This window comes from Tachysurus vachellii, chromosome 20 (genome assembly GCF_030014155.1).
Source record: "Tachysurus vachellii isolate PV-2020 chromosome 20, HZAU_Pvac_v1, whole genome shotgun sequence".
Taxonomy (NCBI): Eukaryota; Metazoa; Chordata; class Actinopteri; order Siluriformes; family Bagridae; genus Tachysurus; species Tachysurus vachellii.
Window position 1 is genome coordinate 17,492,640 of NC_083479.1, and position 25,787 is coordinate 17,518,426.

The 25,787-nt window shown below is 37.6% G+C and overlaps 2 protein-coding genes and 1 long non-coding RNA gene across 7 annotated transcripts; all 3 read left to right on the forward strand.

The window, feature by feature from the left end:
- The first annotated feature begins 950 nt into the window (after positions 1–950).
- Positions 951–13,800, forward strand: LOC132863534 (beta-microseminoprotein J1-like). Of its 3 annotated transcripts, XM_060896394.1 has the most exons (5): positions 951–1,497; positions 2,328–2,408; positions 11,644–11,737; positions 13,153–13,270; positions 13,562–13,800. In XM_060896394.1, exons 1-5 carry the CDS (start codon positions 1,465–1,467, stop codon positions 13,668–13,670), a joined length of 435 nt encoding a protein of 144 aa, XP_060752377.1. In that variant the 5' UTR covers positions 951–1,464; the 3' UTR covers positions 13,671–13,800. The 3 variants fall into 3 exon arrangements, with proteins under 3 accessions (XP_060752377.1, XP_060752378.1, XP_060752379.1); XM_060896395.1 differs by lacking the exon at positions 2,328–2,408 and having other exon boundaries at positions 955–1,497; XM_060896396.1 differs by lacking the exons at positions 951–1,497; positions 2,328–2,408 and adding an exon at positions 7,471–7,503.
- LOC132863538 (uncharacterized) lies at positions 7,511–8,472 on the forward strand. 2 transcript variants are annotated; one of them, XR_009650126.1, is made up of 3 exons: positions 7,511–7,879; positions 7,997–8,111; positions 8,221–8,472. It is a non-coding gene; the product is annotated as an uncharacterized LOC132863538 (long non-coding RNA). The 2 variants fall into 2 exon arrangements; XR_009650125.1 differs by having other exon boundaries at positions 7,511–8,111.
- A 2,780-nt stretch (positions 13,801–16,580) lies between the features above and the next one.
- Positions 16,581–25,787, forward strand: LOC132863537 (beta-microseminoprotein-like). Of its 2 annotated transcripts, none has more exons than XM_060896400.1 (4): positions 16,581–17,014; positions 23,624–23,717; positions 25,126–25,243; positions 25,542–25,787. In XM_060896400.1, exons 1-4 carry the CDS (start codon positions 17,012–17,014, stop codon positions 25,648–25,650), a joined length of 324 nt encoding a protein of 107 aa, XP_060752383.1. In that variant the 5' UTR covers positions 16,581–17,011; the 3' UTR covers positions 25,651–25,787. The 2 variants fall into 2 exon arrangements, with proteins under 2 accessions (XP_060752383.1, XP_060752382.1); XM_060896399.1 differs by lacking the exons at positions 23,624–23,717; positions 25,126–25,243; positions 25,542–25,787 and adding exons at positions 17,651–17,744; positions 19,459–19,576; positions 19,940–20,185 and having other exon boundaries at positions 16,968–17,014.

Genomic DNA, 25,787 nt, shown 5'->3' on the forward strand with positions numbered 1-25,787 from the left:
TGTGACACTCGAGATCCGGTGTTATTTCCACCATTAATCCGCCTACACAGAGTTCGTTCACCATGATGAAGGAAAATCCTTTAGATCTGAAGAGGTTTCTGAATTCTTTAAACGAGTAAAAAGACTACCACTTCATTTTAATAAATACTTAAAATATGACATTTATACAGAGCGTGAAAGATAAAGAAGAAGAACGTTTCCACAAAGAGGAAAGACTCTGATGCTAATTACACAAATATTGTTTACTGATTAGTGTCAGATTTTCTTTCCAAGATTTTTTTCTATCTGTTAAATGCGATAATTAAAGAAGAAAAGAAGTAAAGAAGGTGAAGGTTACAGAGAAATAGCAAAGAAATCCATGATTATTGAAGCATTTCTGTGATAGGTGATATGTAACACGATATATAGGTTGTCGGAAAAAAATTCCCAGGAACATAACAGTTTAGCATAAATAAATAAATGTTAAATTTAAATAAATGTATTTATTTATTTATTTTCACGATACTTTATTAAATGTTAGCAACCCTTTTATTTGTATATTTAAAATGTATATATGTTTCATATAATTAACTTAATTAAATTATTTATACTTATTTATATTTCTAAACATTTTTTAAAAGAAAAGAAATCTATAAAAATGATAGAAAAAGGAAACAAAGTAAATTTTAAACAAAAAGTTTAAAAAATGTAATTTTATATATATATATATATATATATATATATATATATATATATATATATATATATAAATCACTTCCCCGGGTACGTGGATCAATATATAGATTTTTCATTATATATATATATATATATATATATATATATATATATATATATATATATATATATATATATATATATAATGAAAAATCTATATATTGATCCACGTACCCGGGGAAGTGATTTCTCCAGGATGCAAGATTAAATATTCAAGATTCTTTTATCCTAACCTCATTCTCATTTCATTTAGTGACACTGAACAGGATACACTGTAATGTGAATGTCACTAATGTCTTTTCTACAACAGTTTGTATTTGAGTGGAATTACAGTAAACAACCAAGAGCTCCTGAGGAACTAACAGGTCATTTATGAGTTCATTACAGACTTAACACTAATTTTTACCTGCCGAAGTCTTCAAATGTTCAATAGCATATATAAATTGTATCCTCGACTTATATTTTATACTTTGTGGTAGATTCGTGACATTTTAGTCGTAAGATAAAGGTCTAAAGTGAATGTAGCTTTGTACGATCTCACCTCTCCGTGGCTGAGGGGAGTTTTCAGATTTGTTGTTGTGTGTGAAATGAATCAGTTTGTTTAAAAAAAAAAACTTTACCAGAAGGAGTAAAGCGATAGAGCAATGTTTACCTGCTCAAAATGTTTATTTGCTTTTTGGTTCCAAAGTGCATGCTGAAGAGCTCCATGTTCATGGGTTTTTGCTCTAAGTGCTTTCAGACCTGTGAGCTATGTTGCCTGCGGGCATCAGAAAATCAAAGCAGGTAGATATTTACACACACACATATACTGTATACACACACACACACACACACACACACACACACACACACACACACACACACGCATGAACACACATTATACTTGGGAGAACTTTTAATATAATGAATAATTCAACTAATTACTATGGCATTTCGTTCATCATCTAAATTAATATAAATCCAAATATTTTAGATATTTTCAGCTCATCAGACCAGCGACCAGCTACAATTAAAAGTCTAGAGACTGTAACTAAAAAAAAAGACATTTTTTAAATACATTTCTCACTCATTAGTTCTCTTAGGTGTGGTTGGAAAAATTACAATTTAAATAGATTTTTTTGCGCAGAGAAACGTGTGTTTATTCAAAAGGACCATGACAAAAATCAAATCTGAAGAGTCAATCTGTTTACAGTCCATAGAGTTAGTGGAATAGCATAAAAAAGAAATAGCCACTTCCAATAGTAATGAACTACTGAGTAATGACTTAACATTTTCCGGGACACTTTTGCCAACATTCAGTAATGACAGTCGCTCATCCAGGCCTTTATAATGAAAGACATTTAAATAATTGGAGCTTTAACCCTAGAAATGGTCATTGAATTCTTGTGTGCTGAAATTGGTAATTGGTAAAGCATCATCGTATTGTTACAATAAGGCACATGAGCAACTATCAACAATAATAAATCTTGCCTGAACGTTCTTGTGTACTACCATGTTGACTTTGTTTTAGTTGTGATTCATTGCCATTGTTCAGGGCCGAGCGCCGATCACGAAGCAAAGTGCTCTTAGTTGCAAAACATGAACTTCCTCTCACGACTGTTTTTTTTTCTTAGCAACTATGGTACAGTAAACAGGATTTTCTTCTATTAAACCAGAGACTTCAGTCTGATTTATTGACACATCAAACCACAAAAGTAAGTCAGTAAGTAAATCTTTATTACAGGTTCAAAGTCATCATCATGTTATTTGTACTCGTGTTCTCTTAATTCTGTGATCGTTTTTAATTTCTTTATCTTTTATCTTATCTCAATAATCACTAACCCACAGACATACAGGGAGCATTTTTATACTCATTTTATACTCATTTCAAATGTATAGGTTTTATAATCATATTTAATGCTACCAGCCCATGTCCAAGACTAGTAAACAATCCTGTCAAGACCTGCATTTATTTGTAAGTAATTTTTTGGTGTAGTTTGGGACTGTTTCTAAGCCACATGGACACCGCAAATAAATATCTATTGTGGGGCACTCTAGGGAGGTGGACACGAAACAACAGCACTGAGTCAGGAAGTCAGGTGAGAAAACGCACGTAGCGCAATTTGGGGTGAGGGAGTGAGTGGGTGATAGGGAGAGAAAGAGAGAGGGGGGGGGATAGAGAGCTGCACTAAGCAAAATTTGGTCCAGGCAGCCTTAGGGAAGTTGAAAGGTGCAGTCAGCCGTGACTTGTGTGTGGGGAGCGTGGTCCCAGGAGTGTGGCTTGGGCTCGGCAGGCAGTCAGTCGGTCCTTCAGCTTGGATAGTCTGAAAACACAAAGTATAGGGGAGACAGCACATTTGATCCTTCAAAGGGGTTTCCTCTTACCTCCCTTTCTCTGCATAGCCTAGCTCTCTGCTGTGTTTCCCAGACATCTGCGCTCCTGATTTTCGCTGTCTGGCATCGGTGTTTTTCGCTTTTGCCATCCATAGCAGGGGAGCGTGATTGGTGACCATGGTGAAGTGTCGCCCTGCCAGGTATTAGTGGAGTTCCTTGATAGCCCACTTAATCGCAAGGGCTTCCCATTCCACTGCAACATATATTTGCTCGGCAGGGGTCAGTTTTCTCAATATGTGATCCTCCCTGTCTAACTCCTGGGAGAGGACAACTCCTAAGCCTGTCTCGGATGCGTCCGTTTGGAGGACAAAAGGGAGGCAGAAGTCAGGGTACCTCAGGATGGGGTGGGAGGTAATCGCCTTTTTCAGGAGGAGGGGGAATGCCCACAAGATTTGGTTGAGCCTCCAGAAATCGTAACAGAGACAAAGACTTCTGTCTGGCTTAGGCACCACCATGGGCTGGCGGACTCCTCTATGATTCCATCCCTCAGCATCCATTCTATTCTTTAGCCTGATGGTGTGCTTCTGGGACCGATGTCAAACCACCATCCAGGGAAGGGGTTTTGATCTCAGTGTGCACCAGCTGGCTGGTGCAACCAGTCTCCTGGCTGGAATTTACAGGGCTGGGCCGGTCAGTTATAAGCCCTTTTTATGGGCCCACTGGGCTTTCTCCATGTCTTCCTTCATGATCGGCCCCACTCCATAGACAAAGTCGATGCATGACCTGAAGAGGGAGGATTGCTCTTCCCAGGCTTCCAGGGCCACATCCGACAGCCCTCAAAGTCGCCGTCTGAAAAGGAGCTAAAACGGGGTGAAGTAGGTGGATGCTTGGGTAACCTCTCAGATGGCAAAGAGGACGTAAGGAAGGAGTTACTGTCAGTTCTGTCCTTCCTCGTCTACCACCTTCTGTAGCATCCTCTTCAGTGTCTGATTGCACTGCTCCACCAGTCCATCAGTCTGCGGGTGGTAGACAGATGTCCTCCTCTGCTTATTCTGCAACAGTTGGCACAGATCCCCCATTAGTTTAGGAATACCTTGGTGTGTGAGCACCCTGGCAATGTTCCGAGAGGTGGCCTTCCAAAGTGGGACCGCCTCGGGGTTTTGATTGGCATAGTCAACAATCACAAAGATGTACTCATGGCCCCGGGCTGACTTTGGAAGTGGTCAGACAAGATCCATGCCTATCCTTTCGAATGGTATGCCAATAATGGGACGGGGGATGAGGAGCGCAGGCTTCTGGGGGGAGGACCGCTTGCATTGGGCGCAAGCCCGGCAGAAAGCTGGGACTTCCGCGTTCAAGAGCTCAGTGTTTGTGGGATGTTTTTTTGCTTGCTCTTGTCTCTGTGAGCCATGCTGTCTGTGTTTTTGAGAAGCTAGACCCAGGTAGATGTTTATACACACAATAACACACACTGCTTTTGACTGAATTAAGAGAAAAAGCTATTGAAAATATATATAGTTTTCTTGTCTGTGTGCTTTCTTTACTATATTTCCTCCTGACAGAAATTATAGACTGATTCTGTCCTTAGTCTGTGACCTACTGAACCCATATCAGGATCTGTGTATTGATACAAACTTCACATCACTTCTGTAAGTCACTCTGGATAAGGAGGATTTAAGAAGTGCTGTAAATGGAAATGATCTGGATTGTGCTGCTGCTTCATAATGAGCTGACTGTTTAACTGCGTAAATAACCAGGTATATTTGTTCTTAATAAATCGGCGAGTGAGTGTATATTACAGCGTGATGCCGAGCACGGCCTCTGTTCCAGGTGTGACTCATTGTAAGGATTACTATGATAAAATGACCCATCAAATAAGAACCACCTGGAGAAACAGCATGTGTCAGCGTTGCTCGTGCAGGGCCACTTTCAAAAGCTGCTGTGTCGGGTAAATACACACAACCTGGTAAAACATGCAGAATGTGGACATGCAACACAAAGCATTTCTCTACAAGTTATTCACAGAAGATGGGAAAATCCCAAGACTGCCAGGAACACTCAAATGTGACAAGAGTTAGGGTTAGCTTGAATTTAACTGTGTGTGTGTGTGTGTGTGTGCGTGTGTGTGTGTGTGTGTGTGTGTGTGTGTGTGTTAGTGTGTATTTGAAAGTGTGAGTTTGAGTGTATTTGTGTGTTTGAGAGTGAGAGCGACTATATTTGTGTGTGTCTGTTTGTAAAGACGTTATACCAAGATTCTCTGGATTTGAGACCCGACTAGCTAAATTTTCAATTGTTAATTCACTTATTTAACTCTCACATTAAGAAACAGAATGAATAGAATTTATTAAACTGATATCACTTTTCTGACATAGCGTCAATTTTCTCATGTTCGATAATGAAGGAACGTCTGTTGTTATTTCTTTCTTGGGGTCGCTTCAGTCCTGTTTCTACTCCTTTCTGGTGATAAAATAACCTTTAAAGGCGAGATTAATATGTCTCTAATAATAGTATTATTTATTGTTCATTACAATGTCTGAAATTTGTAATAACATATGTTTACTCACTCACTCTCACTCATTTTCTACCGCTTAACCGAACTACATCTCTGGTGTCATTGGGCATCAAGGCAGGATACACCCTGGACGGAGTGCCATCTGGAGACTGCACCATTAAACATGATTTTAAAACCTGTACATTTGAAATGATTTCTGCGTATCAAAACGCTCCTTGTGTTATTGTTGGATAGTGATTATTAAGATGAGATAAAGAAATTAAAAACAAATATAACATCATGATGACTTTGAACCTGTAATAAAGATTTACTTACTGATTACTTTTTCAATTCAATTCAATTCAATTCAAGTTTATTTGTATAGCGCTTTTTACAATGGACATTGTCTCAAAGCAGCTTTACAGAACATAAACATAGAACAGAAGATTCTTATATATATAGATATATATAGTTCACAGTGTGTATGTATGTATGTATGTATGTATGTACATGTATTTATCCCCAATGAGCAAGTCTGAGGTGACTCAGGCAGCAGTGGCAAGGAAAAACTTCCTTAGATTGGTAAAGGAAGAAACCTTGAGAGGAACCAGACTCAAAGGGGAACCCATCCTCATATGGGTGACACTAGATGGTGTGATTCCAAATATACAGTCAGACAAATGTTGTATTGGTGTAGGGATCACATGGAGTTCAGATCTCCTCTTATCACAGAGTCCAACTGGAGCTGGTAGATCTGTAGATGTCTCAGGATTCTCACAGAGTCAGCCTCATCTCAGCGGAGGTCTAAAAACTTCATCGCACGGAAGAAGATCGGAGCTGGTACAATGTCTGGGTGTCTCGGCATGGGTTGAAAAAGAGAAGAGCAGTGCAGAGGGATTAAAATATCTGCTGTTCATAAAAATGTGCAAGTCTAGTGTAATAGTGCACAATATAATATAACGGGATGTGTTATGTGTACGCCTGACTAAAGAGATGAGTTTTTAATCTACATTTAAACTGAGAAAGTGTATCTGAGCCCTGAACACTATCAGGAAGACTATTCCAGAGTTTGGAAGTTAAATAAGAAAACGCTCTACTACCTTTAGTAGACTTAGATATTCTGGGAACTACCAGAAGTCCTGAGTTTTGTGATCTCAGACAGCGTGAAGGGTTGTAACGTGTTAGAAGACTAGTTAGATACATGGGAGCTAAACCATTAAGAGCCTTGTACGTAAGTAGCAGCAGTTTGTAATCAATTCTAAACTTAACAGGTAGCCAGTGTAGAGATGATAAAATTGGGGTTATATGATCATACTTTCTTGTCCTAGTGAGAACTCTGGCAGCTGCATTTTGGACTAACTGTAGCCTATTTATTAAAGATGCAGGACAACCACCTAGTAATGCATTACAATAGTCCAGTCTAGAGGTCATGAAAGCATGAACTAGTTTCTCAGCATCAGATACAGACAGGATGTTTCTCAGCTTGGCAATATTTCTAAGGTGAAAGAAGGCTGTTTTTGTGGTTTGGGCGACATGATTTTCAAAGGACAAGTTGCTGTCTAATATAACACCCAGGTCTTTTACTGTCGAGCTACTAGCAACAGTACATCCCTCTAATTGGAAGTTTTGGAAGTAAATTGTGAGAGTTTCTGTGTACTGGTTTTTGGACCTATAATTAGTATTTCTGTCTTATCAGAGTTTAATAACAGAAAATTACAGCTCATCCAGTCTTTTATCTCTCTAAGGCACTGAGTTAATTTGGACAATTTAGCTATTTCATCTGGTTTTGATGAGATATATAACTGTGTGTCATCAGCATAGCAATGGAAACTAATCCCATGTCTTCTAATGATGTTCCCTAATGGAAGCATGTATATCGAGAAGAGCAGAGGTCCTAGAACTGATCCTTGAGGGACCCCATAATTAACTGGTGGTAAACTGGAGGGTTCACCATCTAATTCTACAAAATGGTATCGATCAGACAGGTAGGATTTAAACCAACTTAAAGCTTGTCCACTTTTTGTGGTTTGATGTGTCAGTAAAGCTCAGTAAATGTCAGTCTCTGGTTTAATAGAAGAAAATCCTGTTTACTGTACAGTAGTTTGTTGAGAACAACAAGCAGAATGAAATGACAAACCACCACAAAGACGTGTGTAGAGTTAGGAGTTCTATTGACTAATAGAGATCAGCTGAGGGTGAAAGCTGGAAAGTCTGGACTGGGATTGTTAGATGAAGTGGTGGCTCCTGGATGTGTGGTGGAGGTGGATGTGATTTTAACCTTCATCTCACCTTCTTTACTACTTTATTCGTGTTCCTGAAGGAACGAGAAAAACGTTTTGGATTTGCTTCGAGTCGTTAGATGTAAAAACTGATTGGTTAATGTTTACTGTACATGTCATATAAATTAATGTATCAATGAATACAGGTTTTAGTTTGTAGGATGTAAATGTAGGAATTTATCCCTCATGACAATGGCAGAGGTGATGGTGGTGAAGAAAAAACCCTGAGATGAAGGAAGAAAACTGGAGAGGAAGCAGTTAATTTTACAGCTAGTCCCTGAGTTATGAAGGAGATCCGTTCTGATCACTCGATCGTAAGTAGAAAATATCGCAAGTCGAACCATCCTGTACTTCTACTATGCTTCATGTGAAGATAAATTCAGGTCTGTATGCTTAAGAAAGGATTTATAATTTCTGTCCTAGGATGGCTCTAGGATGGAAGGGGTTAAGTTACGTTGTAGGAAGAAGGTGAGACATCTTATAAGACGGCAAGGCGGGAGACCAACACATCGTAACACCCACGCTGCTACGGTTGCCTGCGTGTGAAATTTTAAATATTTTACAATTTTGTTGTATCTCTATTGTCCATCGTAAGATAGAAATCTTAGAAGTCGAGCTATGAGAACTTGAGGAGTATCTGTATATGTGTTTCTACCAGGGAATTTGAGTATGCTCTTATTTTCTTCAGCAAGCATTAATAAAGTATATCAAAGTTTTCAAATAAAATAGGGGGAATGCGTTGTGTAATGGCACGCGGAGAAACATGAAAAAAACTCTATTTGTGATTTATGTGACTAGTAAGTGTGACTTTAAGGTTTATTTACTGCTTCTGGGAAACGTTTATGATTTTTTGTTTTTAGGCTTCATTCTTTCTAGGATTGTACTTTGTGTGTTTTGTCTGTATGTGGAGCATTCACTTGAAGTGTGTGTAATACCGCTAACTGATTGTCAGGATGGCAGTGACATGACAAACCGCACTTGTGCTTGGTGCTTGTGTGGTGTAGAGATGACGGAAGGCTGACAGGTGAACACATGTCACATTCTGTACTGCAGCAACACGTTCTGATCCTGAAGAATATGTCCATGCATGATCACTTCATTAGAGACAGCATTTCACTGCCAGCGAGTCAATGTGCTTTGCCCAGGCATTAAAACAAACTCGCTGCTGCCTAAAATGTTAAAAGATGTTAAAAGATTGAGTTGTGTACTGTATAAACTGCATGTATTCATTAAATGTAGACTTAGATACGGTGGCCGAGAAGTGCAAAACACATTAACAAAGCCAAAAACAAAATAACAAATCCAAAAACACAACGACAAGTCAGACAACCCAGAAAAGGTCAGTATAGTTTGTGAATGGAAACTTACCGATCATCGGACGAGACACCTTTCATTCACCTGTATATCTTGAATGACAGGTGTCTCGTCCAATGATCGGTAAGTTTCCAATCACAAACTATACCAACCTTTTCCGGGTTGTCTGAATCGTTTCACAAAATACATTAACAAATCAACGAAAACACAACGACAATTCAGACAAACCGGAAAAGGTAGGTATAGTTTGTGATTGGAACACGTACCGATCATTGGACAAGACACTTGTCACTCAAGGTATACAGGAAGTACAACAGTCTGCTGCAGAGAAAAGTTGGAATGTGTGTGTAAAAGTGTACAAAATGTATTGTCCTTACTGTGGATTACTGTGGATTAGTTCTGTTATTTTCTTATATTTAAACGGAGAACTTTACACATTACACATAAGATTCCATACCTGTATATCTTGAGTGACAGGTGTCTTGTCTGATGATCGGTAAGTTTCCATTCACAAACGATACCTCCCTTTGTTGTTGTGTTTTCGGATTTGTTAATGTGTTTTCGGATTTGTTAATTTGTTCTCAGATTTATTATTTTGTTTTTGCATTTGTTGTTTCGTTTTCGGATTTGTTAAAGTGTTTTGCACTTCTCTGGCACCGTACTTAGATGAAGACGCAACAATATTAACAACTTAAACACTTTAAATGAGATGTTAAAAGATGGAAAGAAATAAAAAAAGGAAAAGCATCAAGATCATTAAGATTTATTTATTTATACTATATCACATACAGAAAAAAAATTAATATTAATTTAATTTTAATTTAATCTTAAATTTTTTTTTCTCGGATTGTACCTTTTATTTGGTGTTTTGCCTCTTATTTTTATTTTAATTATATTTTATTTATTTATAGACTATATATCTTGGAAATATAAATGCCATGTGGAGAAACATGTTGATGTTGATGATGATGATGATGATGATGATGATGATGATACTGACTCTGTAAGTCAGTAAAGAAAAAAAAATGCATACTTTAGTTGTGCCAAGAAAAATGCATACTTTAGTTGTGATAAATAAATAAATAAATAAATAAATAAATAAATAAATAAATAAATAAATAAATGAGGTTAAACAAATTTAAAAATATATTTTCTAAATTTTCTTGATTCGTGATTTAAAATCTAAAGTTTATTGGTTAAAGAGTTCAAATTGATTTATGTTTGAATTTGAAATAGTGGGATATAGTGTAGCACATTGGTTGAGGATAGATAGATAGATAGATAGATAGATAGATAGATAGATAGATAGATGGATGGATGGATGGATGGATGGATGGATGGATGGATGGATGGATGGATGGATAAAATAGTATGCATATACAAATATCGTTTTATTTATATATCTGTCAGGATGGAGCCCTGAGTTTTGGCCATGTGCTTTTGTTTATGTTCTCATGTTACTCATGTTATTATTCTTTGTTATTATTCTAAAATCTGTACTGTAATGGTTTTAAAGAGCGTTGAAGTGCGAGCACGTTCATTCGCTATACTCTCTTAGCTTCTGATTTAGGGAATAAGGTTTCTACACTGACCCAAGACCAGCAGTATTCAAATGATTCAATTCAACTCAATTCAATTCAATTTATTTAGTTCTATAGCGCTTGTAACAATTGATGTTGTCTCAAGGGTTTACAGAAGTGTAGAAACAGAATAAAAATGGTAAAGTTTTAAATTAAGTTAATATTTATGTCTAACATGTATGATCAAGCCTGAGGTGATGTTGGTGAGGAAAAACTCCCTGAGATGATATAAAGAAGAAACCTTGAGAGGAACCAGACTCAGAAGGGAACCTCATCCTCATTTGGGTGACACTGGACAGGAAATAATGTCAATGTAAATAATGTCCTTTCTACAACAGTTTGTAGTCGAGTAGAATTGTGCAACCAAGAGCTGCTGAGGAACTGACAGGTCAGCATCATTTATGAGTTCATTACAGACCCAACACTAATTCCTTCCTGCCAAATGATTAGAGTTAAGAGTAAATTAGAATAAAGAACTCAGGGCCACTTTTTCTTTTTTAGTGCACTATTTTGTCCTGAACTGTACCTTTGGCTTCGTGTTTTTTTTGGCTTCGTGTTTTTTTTTGCCAGACATTAAAGTCTGGCAAAAAAAAAAGCTAGAAAAGTACTAGCTACAAAAACTATTTACAAATAAAAATGCAAACGTAAAAATAAAAAGTTTAAGTTATGCATAAATGTTTACTGAGTTTACAATAAAAATTTCAGTGGAATTATGGAATAATCCATTTTTTTATTTTTTTTTTTACTTATTTTATTTCATTTTTAATTAATTATATTTATAGAATAATGACATATAACCTTAATGAAGTCGTTTCAGTTTAAGGTTGTATGACAACAAAATGTAGAAATATTCAGTGGGGTGTAAATATTTATGAAAGTAAAGACATAAGTTTGTAAGTTTTGTGAGTTCGGTATAATTTTCTCTTGGTTTGTTTGTTTTATCGTTCCAAAGTCCATGATGAAGAGGTCGGTGTTTGTGGGTTTTGTCCTGCTTGCTCTTGTCCCTATGATCCATGCTGCCTGCTGGCATCAACTGAACAAATTTGGTAGTTGTTTACACACACGCACACACACACACACACACACACACACAAACACACACACATACACACACACCACATACACACACACGCACACACACACACACACACATACACACACACACACACACACACACACACACACATACACACACACACACACACAAACACACACACATACACACACACCACATACACACACACCACACACACACACACACACACACACTGTACACACACACACACCACACACACACATATACACACACATACACACACACATACACACACACACCACACACACACACAAACACACAAACTTGTTAGTTAGTCATTATTCCTTTCAAAATCATCATTATTAATAATATCATGTCAGTAAACTCACTTCACTCAATTTCAATTTTTATTTATTTTTCAAAAATGAATTTCAAACAATTACGAAGAAATTTACATTTAGTGAACACACTACCAGAACCGACACACTTCTGTCTGGTATCACCAGATGTAGAGAGTAGAGACAATCACGACTTGACAATCACGAGATACTTGAATTTAAGGGGGAAGTCATGGCCTAATGGTTAGAGAGTTTGACTCATAACCCTAAGGTTGTGGGTTCGAGTCTCGGGCCGGCCACGACTGAGGTGCCCTTGAGCAAGGCACCGAACCAACCAACTGCTCCCCGGGCGCCGCAGCATAAATAGCTGCCCACTCCTCCGTGTCTGTGTTCACGGTGTGTGTGTGTGTTCACTGCTGTGTGTGTGTGCACTTTGGATGGGTTAAATGCAGAGAACAAATTCTGAGTATGGGTCACCATAATTAGCTGTATGTCACGTCACGTCACGAATCTTGAAGATCCAGAAAAAAAAAAATCAATAAATTCTCTTATTTTTAGTCACAAGCTCACCTCTAATCTCTGGGTTAGTATTAAACATTACCTGCTGACACCATTCAGTTACGTTAGCTCTTGTGTTTATCCAGACAGGAAGTTTATACAACTATCAAAGTCTTCACAAACTTTACTTCGAACGAATCGTTCTCAAGCTCTTTGTTGAACACGAACACTTTTCAGATCCATGACAAACACTGATGTTTTAAGAATTAATAAATACATGATTGTCCAAGAACAAGAAAAAATCTTAATGCCTTGTTAATGCATCCTTAATGCAGGAACACGACAACATCGTGTTCTACTCCTTGCAGCTAAAAACAGGAATCTGACACAGAAAAAAATATCCTGGACATTTAAAGACTCAGCAACACTTTTGTAATCTTCTAGATATTTGATTTTAATGTTTGATGTGTTCAGAACATTACATGAAGCTGCACTGCATGACTGGTCGACCAGATAACCGCACAAACGTTCATGTTTCTAATAAAGTGGTGACAAGTTTGTAACTGAACATCATTTCTCTTTACTGTAGATTCGACTCATTGTCAAGACAATGTGGACAAGACGTGGCACCCGGTCGGATCCAGATGGACAAACAGCCAGTGTGCAAAGTGCAGTTGCTCTGTGAATGAGATTCGCTACTGTGACGGGTAAAAACATACTGCACCATCACCTTCATCACTCCATCACCTTCTTCACTGTATCATGTTCTTCACTCCATCATCTTCTTTACTTCACCTTCTTCACTTCATCACTCCACCACATTAAACACCTTCACTTCAACAATCCATCACCTTCAATACTTTATCACCTTCTTCACCTTCAACACTCCACCATCTTCTTCACTTCACTTTCTTCACCTTCATCACTCTAACACGTTCTTCACTCCATCACCTTCTTTGCTCCTTCACCTTCTTCACAAATTTTTATGTCTTTTACAGATGGCCAACACATGTGTCTGGAGGCTGCAGCATTAAATATGATTATAAAACCTGTACATATGAATTGATTTATCCGGATAGAAATAGCCCCTGTATGGGAAGTGGATAGAGATTATTAAGATGAGATAAAAAAATAAAAAAAAAAGAGATAAAAACAACTGCAGAATTAAACCACAGAAGTACAAATACAACATGATGATGACTTTGAACATAAATATAATAAAGATTTACTTACTGATTACTGTTGTTGAGTGATGTGTCAGTAAAGCAGACTGGAGTCTCTGGTTCAATAAAGAAAATCTTGTTTACTGTACAATAGTTTAGTGTGAAAAATCTGATCTAAGTTAAAACTAAATCTGATCTGTGGGAAAAATCAGATGAGTTGGTCCTGAACTCAGAAGCAGGTGGCTGCACCTTTAAGGATCTTTAACAGTGAAGCAGGAACATTTTAGATCAGTTGAGACTGAAAGCTGGACGTTCTGGACTGCGATTGAAGTGGTGGCTCCTGGAGGTGTGGTGAAGGTGGATGTGGTTTTATCCTTCACTTCACCTTCTCTACTACTTTATATGTGTAAACATTTTGTATTTGTATTTTTTTTTATCAGTTACTAGGATAGGTTTGCATTGCACTTTCACATGGTTTTAACATGTAATCATATATTATTAAACTAATGGCATGGGGATGATGATGATGATGATGATGATGATAAGAAGAGTTCTCCATAAGTGTTTACTCAGGTTTATAATTGTTGTTTTTATTTTCTTCCTTCATTTTGTGAGTTTGCCTCTTTATTTGTATCATATATAGAATTGGTCAGTCCCCACGTGGGTCTGTTATTTTTACAAGTTATTAACCAATCTAAAGCCTTGAAAATAGCTTGAGCGCAAATCTCATAACTCCACTGGACACTTCAACTGTCCACCTCTTCCTCACTTCGCGGGAGAGCTTCGCGGCATATTTCTCCTCAAGAAGAGTCGCAACGAATCAACACGTCTTCTGAGGTAAATGTCTTCAAAACACTGGGCTCAAAGAAAAAAAATCTTGACCCCCGCTAGTTCTGGTGCTCGTCTGAGGACAGGAATTTAGCGCAAGACAATCCACTGCAACGCGGACTAAACCCTGTGCACTGCAGATAAGGTAGTCGCTGTCGGGCGGAATCCTCGTATCTCCAAAACCGTTATTTTTCAGGAAATTTAAAAAACGCCGTATTTTTTGGAGTTATTAAACATTGTATCGTTAAAGTTGTTATTATACTTTATATTGCTATCATATACTGTTGTGTACCAACATTAACACAACATTTTCCCAAAGTCACGTTTTATCGTAGATACAAGCTTTATGACTTGGGAGCAGGGAGATACAACATTATGCTGTCATTGAGAAGAACGGTACGGACACAGACGTCGCTGCTGCCAGCAGTGTTCAATAAAGTCTGCGGTCACGTTGAGCCTTTTGACAAGAAACAAGGCTTCAATAGTTAACCAAAGCTAATGACTATAGTTACATACATCTTCCATAAACTCTATTTTAAAGGTTTAAGAGCTATATGCAATATAGACAACGACTAGCAACAGGGAAGTGAGCAAACAGAGTATATATAACTGACAGGAACCAATGACAAAGCAGAGACAATCAGAGACAAAGACAACACACCTGAAGGAGAGATGGAGTTTAATTAATGTCCATGGTAACCAATGAGTGGGCGGAGCAAACAATTAACAACAAGGAAAGACAGCAGACAGAAACAGGGCAGAAACACAGACAGACTCATTACAATTATATTATAAAAAACATTTTAAAAGGTCAATGAACATGTATAATAAGCAGTAATAAATAGTAATAAATAGATATTTAAAATACATCAATAACACAAATAAACAAAGATAAAATCATAGTTAAAGGAATAGTTCACCCAATAAATAAAATTAATAAAGGTCAAATTATCGTTTCACTACGTTATTGTGTTTACGTATAATAACGAGGCGAAAAGCCAACCAGCTTGCTTAAAGTGATGAGCATGATGGCAAAGGCAGCTACTTGTTGAACATAACGGTTTGCTTGACATTGTAAGATACAATCCTATCTTATCTGCAGTGCACAGGGTTTAGTCCGCGTTGCAGTTCATTGTCTTGCGCTAAATTCCTGTCCTCAGGTGAGCACCAGAACTAGCAGGGGTCAATATTTTTTTTCTTTGAGCCCCACGAAAATCACTTTAGATATCACTTTAAGACGTGTTGATTCGTTGCGACTCTTAATCTTGAGGAGAAATATGCCGCGAAGCTCTCCCGCGGAGTGAAGAAGAGGTGGATTTACGAGGTTTCTCAGACAGTTCAAGTGTCCAATGGAGTTAAGAGATTTGCGATCAAGCTATTTTCAAAGCTTTAGATTGGTTAATAACTTGTAAAAATAACAGACCCACGTGGGGACTGACCAATAGCATCGATATGTGAAAAAATATGAAACTGACCAAATTTGGACATACGAGGTTTCCGCCCGACAGCGACGATATGTTGTTTTATTTACATATCTGTCAGGATGGAGCCCTGAGTTTTGGCCATGTGCTTTTGTTTTTGTTCTGTGTCACATGTCTGCCCCGCCCTTGTTTGGTGTTACTCATCTTATTATTCTTTGTTATTATTCTAAAATCTGTACTGTAATGGTTTTAAAGAGCGTTGAAGTGCGAGCACGTTCATTCGCTATACTCTCTTAGCTTCTGATTTAGGGAATAAGGTTTCTTCACTGACCCAAGACCAGCAGTATTCAAATGATTCAATTCAACTCAATTCAATTCAATTTATTTAGTTCTATAGCGCTTGTAACAATTGATGTTGTCTCAAGGGTTTACAGAAGTGTAGAAACAGAATAAAAATGGTAAAGTTTTAAATTAAGTTAATATTTATGTCTAACATGTATGATCAAGCCTGAGGTGATGTTGGTGAGGAAAAACTCCCTGAGATGATATAAAGAAGAAACCTTGAGAGGAACCAGACTCAGAAGGGAACCTCATCCTCATTTGGGTGACACTGGACAGGAAATAATGTCAATGTAAATAATGTCCTTTCTACAACAGTTTGTAGTCGAGTAGAATTGTGCAACCAAGAGCTGCTGAGGAACTGACAGGTCAGCATCATTTATGAGTTCATTACAGACCCAACACTAATTCCTTCCTGCCAAATGATTAGAGTTAAGAGTAAATTAGAATAAAGAACTCAGGGCCACTTTTTCTTTTTTAGTGCACTATTTTGTCCTGAACTGTACCTTTGGCTTCGTGTGTTTGTGTTTCTTTATTTATTAACCTTAAGTAAACTCTGCACTTACACACATCCTGCTGATATGGAGTGTTTTTTTCTGGAAGTGTGTGTGATGTCATTCGCTCCAAACCTCTTCCTGCTCTATTTAAACCTGAGCATCTGCTTCAGATCAGAGATTTTAAATCAAATTTCAGAATAATGGTGAGTTCACTTTTTTTTATTTTAATAATATAGAGATTTATTCCCAAAGTGCATGATTATTATTATTATTATTATTATTATTATTATTATTATTATTATTATTATTATTATTGATAATTCTGTAAGCTTTATTAACATTTTCTGTGTACTGGAATAAAACAGGCTTATTATGTTTAAACAATCTTTTTTTTTTGAGTATTTTTACAGATATTTCTAAATGATAAATCCTGAAATCTAAAAATCATTAAATTCATAAAGATTAAAGATCAATAACAGTTGCATTGAGTTCAATAACTTAACTCAGTAACTTAAACTTTTTATTTTTACGTTTGCGTTTTTATTTGTGAATAGTTTTTGTAGCTAGTACTTTTCTAGCTTTTTTTTTTTTGCCAGACTTTAATGTTATGGAATAATCCTTTTTTTTTTTTACTTTTTTTATTTCATTTTTAATTAATTATATTTATAGAATAATGACATATAACCTTAATGAAGTCGTTTCAGTTTAAGGTTGTATGACAACAAAATGTAGAAATATTCAGTGGGGTGTAAATATTTATGAAAGTAAAGACATAAGTTTGTAAGTTTTGTGAGTTCGGTATAATTTTCTCTTGGTTTGTTTGTTTTATCGTTCCAAAGTCCATGATGAAGAGGTCGGTGTTTGTGGGTTTTGTCCTGCTTGCTCTTGTCCCTATGAGCCATGCTGCCTGCTGGCGTCAACAGAACAAAATTGGTAGATGTTTACACACACGCACACACATACACACACATACACATACACACACACACACACACACACAAACACACACATACACACACACACACATACACACACACACACCTACACACACACACCACACACACACACACACACACTGTACACACACACATACACACACACACACACACACACACACACATACAGTACACACACACACAAACACACAAACTTGTTATTTAGTCATTATTCCTTTCAAAATCATCATTATTAATAATATCCTGTCAGTAAACTCACTTCACTCAATTTTCAATTTTTATTTAATTTTCAAAAATGAATTTCAAACAATTATGAAGAAATTTACATTTAGTGAACACACACTTCTGTCTGGTATCACTGGTATACTGTCTGGTATTACCAGATGTAGAGAGTAGAGACAATCACGAATTGACAATCACGAGATACTTGAAGTCGTATCTCACGAGATAAGGGGGAAGTCGTGGCCTAATGGTTAGAGAGTTTGACTCATAACCCTAAGGTTGTGGGTTCGAGTCTCGGGCCGGCCACGACTGAGGTGCCCTTGAGCAAGGCACCGAACCAATCAACTGCTCCCTGGGCGCCGCAGCATAAATAGCTGCCCACTCCTCCGTGTCTGTGTTCACGGTGTGTGTGTTCACTGCTGTGTGTGTGTGCACTTTGGATGGGTTAAATGCAGAGAACAAATTCTGAGTATGGGTCACCATAATTAGCTGTATGTCACGTCACGTCACGAATCTTGAAGATCCAGAAAAAAAAAATCAATAAATTCTCTTATTTTTAGTCACAAGCTCACCTCTAATCTCTGGGTTAGTATTAAACATTACCTGCTGACACCATTCAGTTACGTTAGCTCTTGTGTTTATCCAGACAGGAAGTTTATACAACTATCAAAGTCTTCACAAACTTTACTTCGAACGAATCGTTCTCAAGCTCTTTGTTGAACACGAACACTTTTCAGATCCATGACAAACACTGATGTTTTAAGAATTAATAAATAGATGATTGTCCAAGGGGGGGCACAGTGGCTTAGTGGTTAGCACGTTCGCCTCACACCTCCAGGGTCAGGGTTCGATTCCCGCCTCCGCCTTGTGTGTGTGGAGTTTGCATGTTCTCCCCGTGCCTTGGGGGTTTCCTCCGGGTACTCCGGTTTCCTCCCCCCGGTCCAAAGACATGCATGGTAGGTTGATTGGTATCTCTGGAAAATTGTCCCTAGTGTGTGATTGCGTGAGTGAATGAGTGTGTGTGTGTGTGTGCCCTGCGATGGGTTGGCACTCCGTCCAGGGTGTATCCTGCCTTGATGCCCGATGACGCCTGAGATAGGCACAGGCTCCCCGTGACCCGAGGTAGTTCGGATAAGCAGTAGAAGATGAATGAATGAATGATTGTCCAAGAACAAGAAAAAATCTTAATGCATCCTTAATGCAGGAACACGACAACATCGTGTTCTACTCCTTGCAGCTAAAAACAGGAATCTGACACAGAAAAAATATCCTGGACATTTAAAGACTCAGCAACATTTTTGTAATCTTCTAGATATTTGATTTTAATGCTTGATGTGTTCAGAACATTAAATGAAGCTGCACTGCATGACTGGTCGACCAGATAACCGCACAAACGTTCATGTTTCTAATAAAGTGGTGACAAGTTTGTGTTGCATATTGAAACTGAACATCAGTTCTCTTTACTGTAGATGCGACTCATTGTCAAGACAATGTGGACAAGACGTGGCACCCGGTCGGATCCAGATGGACAAACAGCCAGTGTGCAAAGTGCAGTTGCTCTGTGGATATGATTGACTGCTGTGACGGGTAAAAACACACAACATACTGCACCATCACCTTCATCACTCCATCACCTTCTTCACTGTATAATGTTCTTCACTCCATCATCTTCTTTACTTCACCTTCTTCACTTCATCACTCCATCATCTTCTTCACTTCACCTTCTTCACTTCATCACTCTATCACGTTCTTCACTCCATCACCTTCTTCTCTTCACCTTCTTCACTTCAACACTCCATCACCTTCAATACTTTATCACCTTCTTCACCTTCAACACTCCACCATCTTCTTCACTTCACTTTCTTCACCTTCCTCACTCTAACACATTCTTCACTCCATCACCTTCTTCACTCCTTCACCTTCTTCACAATTTTTTTATGTCTTTTACAGATGGCCAACACATGTGTCTGGAGGCTGCAGCATTAAATATGATTATAAAACCTGTACATATGAATTGATTTATCCGGATAGAAATAGCCCCTGTATGGGAAGTGGATAGAGATTATTAAGATGAGATAAAAAAAAAAAAAATTAAAAAAAATGAGATAAAAACAACTGCAGAATTAAACCACAGAAGTACAAATACAACATGATGATGACTTTGAACATAAATATAATAAAGATTTACTTACTGATTACTGTTGTTGGGTGATGTGTCAGTAAAGCAGACTGGAGTCTCTGGTTCAATAAAGAAAATCTTGTTTACTGTACAATAGTTTAGTGTGAAAAATCTGATCTAAGTTAAAACTAAATCTGATCTGTGGGAAAAATCAGATGAGTTGGTCCTGAACTCAGAAGCAGGTGGCTGCACCTTTAAGGATCTTTAACAGTGAAGCAGGAACATTTGAGATCAGTTGAGGCTGAAAGCTGGACGTTCTGGACTGCGATTGAAGTGGTGGCTCCTGGAGGTGTGGTGAAGGTGGATGTGGTTTTATCCTTCACTTCACCTTCTCTACTACTTTATATGTGTAAACATTTTGTATTTGTATTTTTTTTTATCAGTTACTAGGATAGGTTTGCATTGCACTTTCACATGGTTTTAACATGTAATCATATATTATTAAACTAATGGCATGGGGATAAACATAATGATGATAAGAAGAGTTCTCCATAAGTGTTTACTCAGGTTTATAATTGTTGTTTTTATTTTCTTCCTTCATTTTGTGAGTTTGCCTCTTTATTTGTATCATATATAGAATTGGTCAGTCCCCACGTGGGTCTGTTATTTTTACAAGTTATTAACCAATCTAAAGCCTTGAAAATAGCTTGAGCGCAAATCTCATAACTCCATTGGACACTTCAACTGTCCACCTCTTCCTCACTCCGTGTGAGAGCTTCGCGGCATATTTCTCCTCAAGAAGAGTCGCAACGAATCAACACGTCTTCTGAGGTAAATGTCTTCAAAACACTGGGCTCAAAGAAAAAAAATCTTGACCCCCGCTAGTTCTGGTGCTCGTCTGAGGACAGGAATTTAGCGCAAGACAATCCACTGCAACACGGACTAAACCCTGTGCACTGCAGATAAGGTAGTCCCTGTCGGGCGGAATCCTCATATCTCCAAAACCGTTATTTTTCAGGAAATTTAAAAAACGCCGTATTTTTTGGAGTTATTAAACATTGTATCGTTAAAGTTGTTATTATACTTTATATTGCTATCATATACTGTTGTGTACCAACATTAACACAACATTTTCCCAAAGTCACGTTTTATCGTAGATACAAGCTTTATGACTTGGGAGCAGGGAGATACAACATTATGCTGTCATTGAGAAGAACGGTACGGACACAGACGTCGCTGCTGCCAGCAGTGTTCAATAAAGTCTGCGGTCACGTTGAGCCTTTTGACAAGAAACAAGGCTTCGATAGTTAACCAAAGCTAATGACTATAGTAACATACATCTTTCATAAACTCTATTTTAAAGGTTTAAGAGCTATATGCAATATAGACAACGACTAGCAACAGGGAAGTGAGCAAACAGAGTATATATAACTGACAGGAACCAATGACAAAGCAGAGACAATCAGAGACAAAGACAACACACCTGAAGGAGAGATGGAGTTTAATTAATGTCCATGGTAACCAATGAGTGGGCGGAGCAAACAATTAACAACAAGGAAAGACAGCAGACAGAAACAGGGCAGAAACACAGACAGACTCATTACAATTATATTATAAAAAACATTTTAAAACGTCAATGAACATGTATAATAAGCAGTAATAAATAGTAATAAATAGATATTTAAAATACATCAATAACACAAATAAACAAAGATAAAATCATAGTTAAAGGAATAGTTCACCCAATAAATAAAATTAATAAAGGTCAAATTATCGTTTCACTACGTTATTGTGTTTACGTATAATAACGAGGCGAAAAGCCAACCAGCTTGCTTAAAGTGATGAGCATGATGGCAAAGGCAGCTACTTGTTGAACATAACGGTTTGCTTGACATTGTAAGATACAATCCTATCTTATCTGCAGTGCACAGGGTTTAGTCCGCGTTGCAGTTCATTGTCTTGCGCTAAATTCCTGTCCTCAGGTGAGCACCAGAACTAGCGGGGGTCAATATTTTTTTTTCTTTGAGCCCCACGAAAATCACTTTAGATATCACTTTAAGACGTGTTGATTCGTTGCGACTCTTAATCTTGAGGAGAAATATGCCGCGAAGCTCTCCCGCGGAGTGAAGAAGAGGTGGATTTACGAGGTTTCTCAGACAGTTCAAGTGTCCAATGGAGTTAAGAGATTTGCGATCAAGCTATTTTCAAAGCTTTAGATTGGTTAATAACTTGTAAAAATAACAGACCCACGTGGGGACTGACCAATAGCATCGATATGTGAAAAAATATGAAACTGACCAAATTTGGACATACGAGGTTTCCGCCCGACAGCGACGATATGTTGTTTTATTTACATATCTGTCAGGATGGAGCCCTGAGTTTTGGCCATGTGCTTTTGTTTTTGTTCTGTGTCACATGTCTGCCCCGCCCTTGTTTGGTGTTACTCATGTTATTATTCTTTGTTATTATTCTAAAATCTGTACTGTAATGGTTTTAAAGAGCGTTGAAGTGCGAGCACGTTCATTCGCTATACTCTCTTAGCTTCTGATTTAGGGAATAAGGTTTCTTCACTGACCCAAGACCAGCAGTATTCAAATGATTCAATTCAACTCAATTCAATTCAATTTATTTAGTTCTATAGCGCTTGTAACAATTGATGTTGTCTCACGGGTTTACAGAAGTGTAGAAACAGAATAAAAATGGTAAAGTTTTAAATTAAGTTAATATTTATGTCTAACATGTATGATCAAGCCTGAGGTGATGTTGGTGAGGAAAAACTCCCTGAGATGATATAAGGAAGAAACCTTGAGAGGAACCAGACTCAGAAGGGAACCTCATCCTCATTTGGGTGACACTGGACAGGAAATAATGTCAATGTAAATAATGTCCTTTCTACAACAGTTTGTAGTCGAGTAGAATTGTGCAACCAAGAGCTGCTGAGGAACTGACAGGTCAGCATCATTTATGAGTTCATTACAGACCCAACACTAATTCCTTCCTGCCAAATGATTAGAGTTAAGAGTAAATTAGAATAAAGAACTCAGGGCCACTTTTTCTTTTTTAGTGCACTATTTTGTCCTGAACTGTACCTTTGGCTTCGTGTTTTTTTTGGCTTCGTGTTTTTTTTTGCCAGACATTAAAGTCTGGCAAAAAAAAAAGCTAGAAAAGTACTAGCTACAAAAACTATTTACAAATAAAAATGCAAACGTAAAAATAAAAAGTTTAAGTTATGCATAAATGTTTACTGAGTTTACAATAAAAATTTCAGTGGAATTATGGAATAATCCATTTTTTTTTTTTTTTTTTTACTTATTTTATTTCATTTTTAATTAATTATATTTATAGAATAATGACATATAACCTTAATGAAGTCGTTTCAGTTTAAGGTTGTATGACAACAAAATGTAGAAATATTCAGTGGGGTGTAAATATTTATGAAAGTAAAGACATAAGTTTGTAAGTTTTGTGAGTTCGGTATAATTTTCTCTTGGTTTGTTTGTTTTATCGTTCCAAAGTCCATGATGAAGAGGTCGGTGTTTGTGGGTTTTGTCCTGCTTGCTCTTGTCCCTATGATCCATGCTGCCTGCTGGCATCAACTGAACAAATTTGGTAGATGTTTACACACACGCACACACACACACACAAACACACACACATACACACACACCACATACACACACACGCACACACACACACACACACATACACACACACACACACACACACACACACACACATACACACACACACACACACACAAACACACACACATACACACACACCACATACACACACACCACACACACACACACACACTGTACACACACACACACCACACACACACATATACACACACATACACACACACATACACACACACCACACACACACACAAACACACAAACTTGTTAGTTAGTCATTATTCCTTTCAAAATCATCATTATTAATAATATCATGTCAGTAAACTCACTTCACTCAATTTCAATTTTTATTTATTTTTCAAAAATGAATTTCAAACAATTACGAACAAATTTACATTTAGTGAACACACTACCAGAACCGACACACTTCTGTCTGGTATCACCAGATGTAGAGAGTAGAGACAATCACGACTTGACAATCACGAGATACTTGAATTTAAGGGGGAAGTCGTGGCCTAATGGTTAGAGAGTTTGACTCATAACCCTAAGGTTGTGGGTTCGAGTCTTGGGCCGGCCACGACTGAGGTGCCCTTGAGCAAGGCACCGAACCAACCAACTGCTCCCCGGGCGCCGCAGCATAAATAGCTGCCCACTCCTCCGTGTCTGTGTTCACGGTGTGTGTGTGTGTTCACTGCTGTGTGTGTGTGCACTTTGGATGGGTTAAATGCAGAGAACAAATTCTGAGTATGGGTCACCATAATTAGCTGTATGTCACGTCACGTCACGAATCTTGAAGATCCAGAAAAAAAAAAATCAATAAATTCTCTTATTTTTAGTCACAAGCTCACCTCTAATCTCTGGGTTAGTATTAAACATTACCTGCTGACACCATTCAGTTACGTTAGCTCTTGTGTTTATCCAGACAGGAAGTTTATACAACTATCAAAGTCTTCACAAACTTTACTTCGAACGAATCGTTCTCAAGCTCTTTGTTGAACACGAACACTTTTCAGATCCACGACAAACACTGATGTTTTAAGAATTAATAAATACATGATTGTCCAAGACAAGAAAAAATCTTAATGCCTCGTTAATGCATCCTTAATGCAGGAACACAACAACATCGTGTTCTACTCCTTGCAGCTAAAAACAGGAATCTGACACAGAAAAAAATATCCTGGACATTTAAAGACTCAGCAACACTTTTGTAATCTTCTAGATATTTGATTTTAATGTTTGATGTGTTCAGAACATTAAATGAAGCTGCACTGCATGACTGGTCGACCAGATAACCGCACAAACGTTCATGTTTCTAATAAAGTGGTGACAAGTTTGTGTTGCATATTGAAACTGAACATCAGTTCTCTTTACTGTAGATGCGACTCATTGTCAAGACAATGTGGACAAGACGTGGCACCCGGTCGGATCCAGATGGACAAACAGCCAGTGTGCAAAGTGCAGTTGCTCTGTGAATGAGATTCGCTGCTGTGACGGGTAAAAACACACAACATACTGCACCATCACCTTCATCACTCCATCACCTTCTTCACTGTATCATGTTCTTCACTCCATCATCTTCTTTACTTCACCTTCTTCACTTCATCACTCCACCACATTAAACACCTTCACTTCAACAATCCATCACCTTCAATACTTTATCACCTTCTTCACCTTCAACACTCCACCATCTTCTTCACTTCACTTTCTTCACCTTCATCACTCTAACACGTTCTTCACTCCATCACCTTCTTTGCTCCTTCACCTTCTTCACAAATTTTTATGTCTTTTACAGATGGCCAACACATGTGTCTGGAGGCTGCAGCATTAAATATGATTATAAAACCTGTACATATGAATTGATTTATCCGGATAGAAATAGCCCCTGTATGGGAAGTGGATAGAGATTATTAAGATGAGATAAAAAAAAAAAAAAAAAAAAAAAAAGAGATAAAAACAACTGCAGAATTAAACCACAGAAGTACAAATACAACATGATGATGACTTTGAACATAAATATAATAAAGATTTACTTACTGAT

Coding starts and splice junctions, on each gene's coding strand:
- LOC132863534 (XM_060896394.1), top strand. CDS start 1,465: ATGTTGCCTGCGGGCATCAGAAAATCAAAGCAG. Junction 1,498..2,327: donor GCATCAGAAAATCAAAGCAG/GTAGATATTTAC, acceptor TTTTTTTCTTAG/CAACTATGGTACAGTAAACA. Junction 11,738..13,152: donor GCATCAACTGAACAAATTTG/GTAGTTGTTTAC, acceptor TCTTTACTGTAG/ATTCGACTCATTGTCAAGAC.
- LOC132863537 (XM_060896400.1), top strand. Junction 23,718..25,125: donor GCATCAACTGAACAAATTTG/GTAGATGTTTAC, acceptor TCTTTACTGTAG/ATGCGACTCATTGTCAAGAC. Junction 25,244..25,541: donor GAGATTCGCTGCTGTGACGG/GTAAAAACACAC, acceptor TGTCTTTTACAG/ATGGCCAACACATGTGTCTG.